Genomic DNA, 6,694 nt, shown 5'->3' on the forward strand with positions numbered 1-6,694 from the left:
TATTAACGTTAAAAAATAGCATTTTATGTCATCTTTATTATCATTGTATGTGTCATATGCACCTAGAGGCTTGCACACTTCACCTCAAGGTTTAAAATAAAGATAAATAACGAAATCCGAAATCACGCGACTAAACGAATGACATTATTTATAATTTGGTATTAAATTTGTGGAAAAACATGATGATTCAAATATAAAAACAAAATACTTGTATAATGGATCACTTTTTTGAGTTCATTAATGTAAACACTAGTTTTAAGAACTACAGATGCCCTCATTAACTGTTGAAAATACAAACTGTTTGTATTTTCACCTGTTGATGAGAATATCTGTAGATTTTGAAACTAGTCGCTTTTACATTAATTAACCAAAAAAATGGTCTTAAACAAGTGTTTTATTTATATATCTAAACTAATGATTTATAAATATGTTAATAATTTCATCGATCGGGTGACTTTCGTGTTAGTTCAGTATGCATATGTGTACCCACAGCTTCGGAGTCTAAGGTCTGTAATTCACATTCTAAAACAGGTTTGGCAAATTATGGTTTGCGGTCTGCATTTAGTCTGCCTCGTCTTTTAGCTAAAATAGCTTTTTTGTTTTGTGGACTGCAAAAGCTCCAATACATCTGTGATGACGCCAAGCCACCTTTTTGGATATCACGATTAATTACTTAACAGACAATACTAAGTTTGTACATCTAATTCTGTTCTTACACGGTGGATGTAGATACATTACCGAAAATATCACGAATAAAACAAATAGCTACATACATAATAGGACATTTAATTCGGTTTGGTACAAAATTAACGTAAATTTGTAGTTAATTAACACCGATTTTTTCAAACAAATATGTTACATAAAAATAAATGAATTCTCGAATTTTTAGCTGTGTCAAAACGAACTGGGTCGATTTTTATCGAAGTAATGTAAAAATAGCCGTATAAAAACAGAATTAGCCGTACGAGATTGAGGTATCGAAGGAAATAAAAAGACAGGTATCTTTTCATTTTTATATTTATATCACTTGAATTTGTTTTATGATCACAAATCATAACCGATTACATAATAATACATTGGTAGGAATACGCTGAATGTTGCATTAAAACATGCATTGCTTCCAACGTCGTCTCCCGTCTCGCCTGCGTCAGGCGTCCTACAGCTATCCGCTATCCTCATCCTTACAGGTAATGGACGTCACATGAATGAACAGAACTTTGTACCCGGCAGAGGTAACCGAAGTGGGTCAGCTAACTGCCAAGCTAACTGCTGGTCGGCAGTCGACAGTCGACAGTCGCCACCACCCGCCCATACTGCTAGGAACATTAACGCCGTAACAATGCTATTCTGACTCATCTACCGACGGCTGTCGGATGTGACGAAATATTCTATCTTGTCATTAATCATTAATCTACTTTGGATAAGAAAACGGGCGAGTGACTAAAGGCCGAAGATTCGATCACCTCTGCTTGTAATAAATAAATAGTAACAAAAGTAAACTTTGCTCCGAAATAATTTACTAAAAACTAAACGAAAGTTACTAAAAAGAAATTATACATAATATAAGCGTAATGTTTTTAATCTTTATAGTTTTTTTTTACTCTGTGCTTACGACAGATCGTCGTTATTAACGCTATACTTATTAACTAGACATGAAAATATTTGACTAATGAATTAATTATTTACACGTTATCACTCGTCAACTCTCATCTGGGTGTACTATGCACGCCGAGAACTGTTTCCTGTAACATAATGTTTTATTTATTGATTTAACTACTCAGGTATAAATAGAAATATCACGCCGCCATTTTGCTCGTTTTTTTATGCGTCACGAGTTTTCGTCTCGCTCACACTCGTATACACGCAATTAGCACTCTTCGTTGCGAAATACTATTCGAGAACGAGTTCTCTCGAATGTACACAGACACACATACACATACACGCGGCGCACGATCACCTGACCGGAGTTTCACAACATGCACTTTCACGAGCTCCTGCAGGCTGGCCCCGGGTGACGGTGGTGGTGACGCGCTTACACTCCGACGGGATACACTCCGTTGAGGAGAGGCACCTCGTCCTCGTCGTCGTAGAAGAAGCGCTGCTTGGGGCCCAGACCCTCCTGCAGCCGGCGGACGGCCTCCGCCACCAGCGAGTTGGTCTGGAGCAGCTGTTGCAGCATCTCGTAGGGGTCCTCCACGGCCGTGGGGGCGGGGGGTCGCGCCGCCCGCTCGGGCCTGCTGTAGGGAGACGGCCTCTGCGCCTGCGTTCGCTGTGGCTTGGCCTTGAGACGCAGGTTTTCCTTGATTTCCGACACTAGCTCTTCCACGTCCCGAGCCAAGTAATCCGTTTGTAAATCACTATTCCCCACCAAACACAATTCCTGCTTACTAGGCATCGCGACTCTTGCAAATGTTTTCTTAGAAAGTTATGAACGGCGGACGCACTCCGGCCGCGACAACTTCTCGAATTGAACTGAATGGCGGACCGGCGTATTGTTTTGGTATGACTGCGCAGGCGCGACGGCTGTGTGTACAAACACCACTCGTAAACAAACAGTGCTTCCGTCATCCACTTGCTCGCTAGCCCTGGCCTATGGTTGGGAAGAGAGGGGGGAGGGGAGTGGCTGCAATAATAACGACTGCGCCTGTACGATACGATCTTCGGAACACACTACTAAAGCGAAAACTTATCGGGCTTTGCCGAAATGTGCATTATTATTACTATACGCTACTAAAAGCTAACTCCGTAAATAAATGTAACTTTTGATATACGACACTTATTTTTCACGTTGGCTGGAAAATAGCTCGTGCATCCAATATAAAATACGAGTTCATTAAAACGTAACTCGTGGACCTACCTACATAACGTTATCATCAACAGATAAAATCGTCCTAAAATTGTGTAATGTTTACTTCATAATTTGAGGTACCTTACCATTAAAAACGATAACACTGTACACCAACTACAAGATAGGTACTAATTCGTATTAAAAAATTAAATAAATAAAAAAACCTGCATAATTTTGATGTTTTTTGCTGTATTTACATGCATGATTACACAATTGAAGTTGGACAATAATATTAAAATAATATATCACGAAGTTACCGAAGCAAGGGATACTCTTAATATAAACTATGTATTTAAACCTATATAAGGTTCCTTGATCTTTTTAAAAAGATTTTGACGTAAATGTAATTATGTATATGTCAAGAGGCAGGTAATGAGAGGAAATTAGTTGTGGGGAAATCGTTTTGTTTACGTAACTAGTACTCAAATAAATTTAAACTACGCTAACTATAGAATAATCGGTATGCTCGAGTTTAGTTTGTCATATCTATACATGTTACATCCAAAATAAAAATAGTTAAATCTGTATATAAAACAAGAAAAATAAAAATTTTCATCCGCATAAGCTATACAATCCGTAACTTAATTATTTTATGAAAGCAAAGCGATCAGACTTGTACTCCAGTTTTTCGATTTAAGAATGGAAAATAACTTCATTTTATTGTATGGAATATAGTAATTTATGGGACATATTGACATTATTTCTTTTATGGTATATATTTGACGTAAATGAAGGATGTCAGAGTGATGGATGTTACTGCTATGTGGTAAGGGAAATAAAGAGAAACAGCAGTTGGGAAAGGGGGAATAGCAATAACGGCTAGGGTAGTCAGGGATGCATACCCATGATCGTACACTGTACACGCGTTTCACACGAGTTAATTTAAAACTACACTTTACTAATTTAATACGAAAATTGAAATTAGATCGAAAACAAAAAGATATACGTGGATAACGTGTTGATTAGCAATATGATATACACGGACAAATTTATCACACACGTGCAACTGAAGACTTACGTTAGATTATCAAAAAAATATTGGGAAATACGATATAAACAATTAAAAATAATTTACTATTAACAAATTTTCTTAGTATGTTAAGTCAGTTATTAATAATGGTTTGCTCATTGACCATCTTTGATTCAAATTACAACCCAAGATCTTCTGTCTTATATCTGAATTGTGTAAAGAATGAATATTAATTTTAGTAATTATTAGTCTTGAGAAAGACGCTTTTGTTTCAAAACAGGTCGCCAATATAATTTAAATGGAAAATCAGAATGTTAGCGCTTCAAACATTTATGTAAAATGTTTATGGTTAGTTGAAATGAGTAGGTACCTACTTCTACGTAGAGTACACTTCGATAAAATTATCTGGAGAACACTTGGGGGGCGCCAGTGTCATACGAAACTGGCATTGACCATGCAAGATTTACACAACTGTATGAAATCCTTTTAGTTCCGACAGAAAACGCTTTCAAGATGAGTTTATTGGAGGATAATGTCGGAGCAAAAGTAAAAATTATTTGAAATTGTCTATGGATTGAATGACATTTTATATCTGTAAAGATTCTAAATTCTAAATGTCAAATTAAACTTACCAATTTATAGGTTACACAGAAGGATGTCTTGTTAAATTATCGCGCTCGGTGTTAAAACATGCGATCTTAAACGCGTTTAATAAATACACTTAAAGATGTTGAAGAGAATTTTCGCCTCCATAAATGGAAAACAATTAAACGTAAGTACTTTTCACGAACACCTTTCCGGCAATATGATCAAACGCGACTATCTTCAGACTATTTTCAGTACGTAACTTTCTGTATTATGTAGGTAATAATAAAAGTAATATATTTAATCTGTATTTTATCACCATGAAATGGCAAATTTATTCTCATATCTATGGTTTAACTTAATAATAATTCAATTATAATTATTTAATGGAAATTTATATTTATGTAAAATAAAATACTTTGTACCCCCTAGTTTAAATTTTTTTTAGTACGACAATAACATGTCGAAATATTTTGAAAAAAATCTTATCAGATGGGCCAGAAAAACTTTCTCGGAAGCCCTGGGTGAGAAAATGATCAATGTCGACACAAAAATCACAATATTTTACTCTTTTCCAACTGAAAAACTTACTGAAACCCAAAATAAAAATGAACAATGTTAAAAAGCATATTTTTTCAAAATTATACTTAATGCACTCAATCGCTTATTTGGCTATCATAAAAAAAAACTGAGGATATTTTAGTGCTTTATAATTTTGAATCCTAGTGTTTTAACGTTTTCAAAATAATAAAAAAAAACACTCGTTCACACTGATAGTTCCTCGATGTATTTATACAATTATATTTTTACTATAGTATCAACTTTCACAATTTAAATTTGAATAATATCTTTTTGTTTTGGCAGCCTGATGGTTAAAAATCTACCAAAATCTACTTAATTTTTATTTACAATAATTTTAAATGAAATATGGTTAAATTGTAATATTTTATTTGAAAAGTTGATAAACTTTGAATTTTTTTTTGTCAAAACCCGTATGTATTTTAAACACTTTTTAAAAACTAACTAACTAAACATCATGCCGCTTCTCCGCAGGGGTAAGCAGAGAGAATCGAATGCCACACCACTCTGTCTTTGCAAACATTCTTTGCCTCTTCTATATTCATGCATGTCCTCATACATACCCGACGATTATTACGACTCCTGACCCGGCCGCTTTCAAGTATTTGACATACCTGATTGTGCCAAGTTTTCCTCGGTCTTCCTCTGCTTCTTTTTCCAACTACATTCGCCTCATAAATTTGTTTAACCGTTCTTTCTTCACTCATACGTTCCACATGTCCAAACCATCTCAACACACCTTTCTTAATTTTATCGATAATGCTTATCTCAGCCTATAATAATATTGAGAATATAATTATTTTGGTTTAGTTACAGGGTATTCTTCAGAGGAGGTGGGAAGCAGGAGCAGGGGGGTCCAATCGCCGGCCCTTGGTTGTAGAAGATGACCTTGCGGTATCACTTCGCACACACTTCCCTAATGCTTCATTTATACAAGTCAATGATGTGTCCGGAGGCTGTGGAGCTATGTTTGAGGTAATACTAGTCTGTCTATCTGATGCAGTGCTCTATGCACCATCGGATGCATATGACGATTTAAACATTATTCATAAAATGTTTGAGGGTAAAAATAATTTTAAAAAACTTTTTATCTTTCAGGTTTCGGTTGAGTCGAGTGATTTCAAAGGTCTATCCATTGTAAAGCAGCATCGCTTAGTTACTACAGCACTTAAAGATCAAATTAAAGACATGCATGGGATTAGAATACAAACTACAGTACCTGCAGAAAAGTAGCCTAAAATGTTATTGATATAGAACTCATTGTAACACAATCTATCTACTGGCAAACATATCGCTGTTGTTATTCTAATAATAACACCAAAAATCCATATATCGCATTTTTATATGCAATATACTGAATTAAACTAGTCAACCGTGATAATTAATATTTTTATTTATGTCTTAATAAATACTGTTACGGTTGTGTTATAGGTTAAACAATGCAATAAATTGATTGTTTTTTATTAACATTTATTTGTTATCCCTCATCCCTGTAGGACTTGTGAAGATTATAATGGCTAGTCCATTGAGATAATAAGTCATCTTTTCAAAAAAGTCAAATTAAACGAGAAAGCATCGAAACACATGACATAGTACAATAATTAGTGATTTTTTATTAAGGAAATGGTAATTTAAAGAAAAAGTTCAATGCTGCCTTAAATTATTTTCTTGTAATCGTTTTCTAAAAAAAAAATTGTATGGCAAGAAAAACA

General features: G+C 34.9%; 2 protein-coding genes across 2 annotated transcripts; one reads left to right on the forward strand and one right to left on the reverse strand.

The window, feature by feature from the left end:
* Window positions 1-999: 999 nt before the first annotated feature.
* LOC148308165 (uncharacterized) lies at window positions 1,000-4,285 on the reverse strand. The gene has a single exon (XM_088262220.1). It carries the CDS (start codon window positions 2,393-2,395, stop codon window positions 2,033-2,035), a length of 363 nt encoding a protein of 120 aa, XP_088118346.1. The 5' UTR covers window positions 2,396-4,285; the 3' UTR covers window positions 1,000-2,032.
* A 165-nt stretch (window positions 4,286-4,450) lies between these two features.
* Window positions 4,451-6,451, forward strand: LOC148308166 (bolA-like protein 3). Its single transcript, XM_088262221.1, has 3 exons — window positions 4,451-4,590; window positions 5,793-5,957; window positions 6,081-6,451. Exons 1-3 carry the CDS (start codon window positions 4,546-4,548, stop codon window positions 6,213-6,215), a joined length of 345 nt encoding a protein of 114 aa, XP_088118347.1. The 5' UTR covers window positions 4,451-4,545; the 3' UTR covers window positions 6,216-6,451.
* The last annotated feature ends 243 nt before the right edge of the window (window positions 6,452-6,694 follow it).

Source organism: Brachycentrus maculatus, unplaced genomic scaffold (assembly GCF_059751285.1).
Source record: "Brachycentrus maculatus isolate JH-2025_06_01 unplaced genomic scaffold, ASM5975128v1 h1tg000175l, whole genome shotgun sequence".
In the NCBI taxonomy this organism is placed as follows: Eukaryota; Metazoa; Arthropoda; class Insecta; order Trichoptera; family Brachycentridae; genus Brachycentrus; species Brachycentrus maculatus.

Excerpts from the sequence above, each read along its gene's own strand:
- LOC148308165 (XM_088262220.1), bottom strand. The coding sequence starts at position 2,395 with ATGCCTAGTAAGCAGGAATTGTGTTTGGTGGGGAATAGTGATTTACAA.
- LOC148308166 (XM_088262221.1), top strand. The coding sequence starts at position 4,546 with ATGTTGAAGAGAATTTTCGCCTCCATAAATGGAAAACAATTAAAC. Across the intron at positions 4,591-5,792 it reads TAAATGGAAAACAATTAAAC|TTACAGGGTATTCTTCAGAG; the intron begins GTAAGTACTTTT and ends ATTTTGGTTTAG. Across the intron at positions 5,958-6,080 it reads GCTGTGGAGCTATGTTTGAG|GTTTCGGTTGAGTCGAGTGA; the intron begins GTAATACTAGTC and ends TTTATCTTTCAG.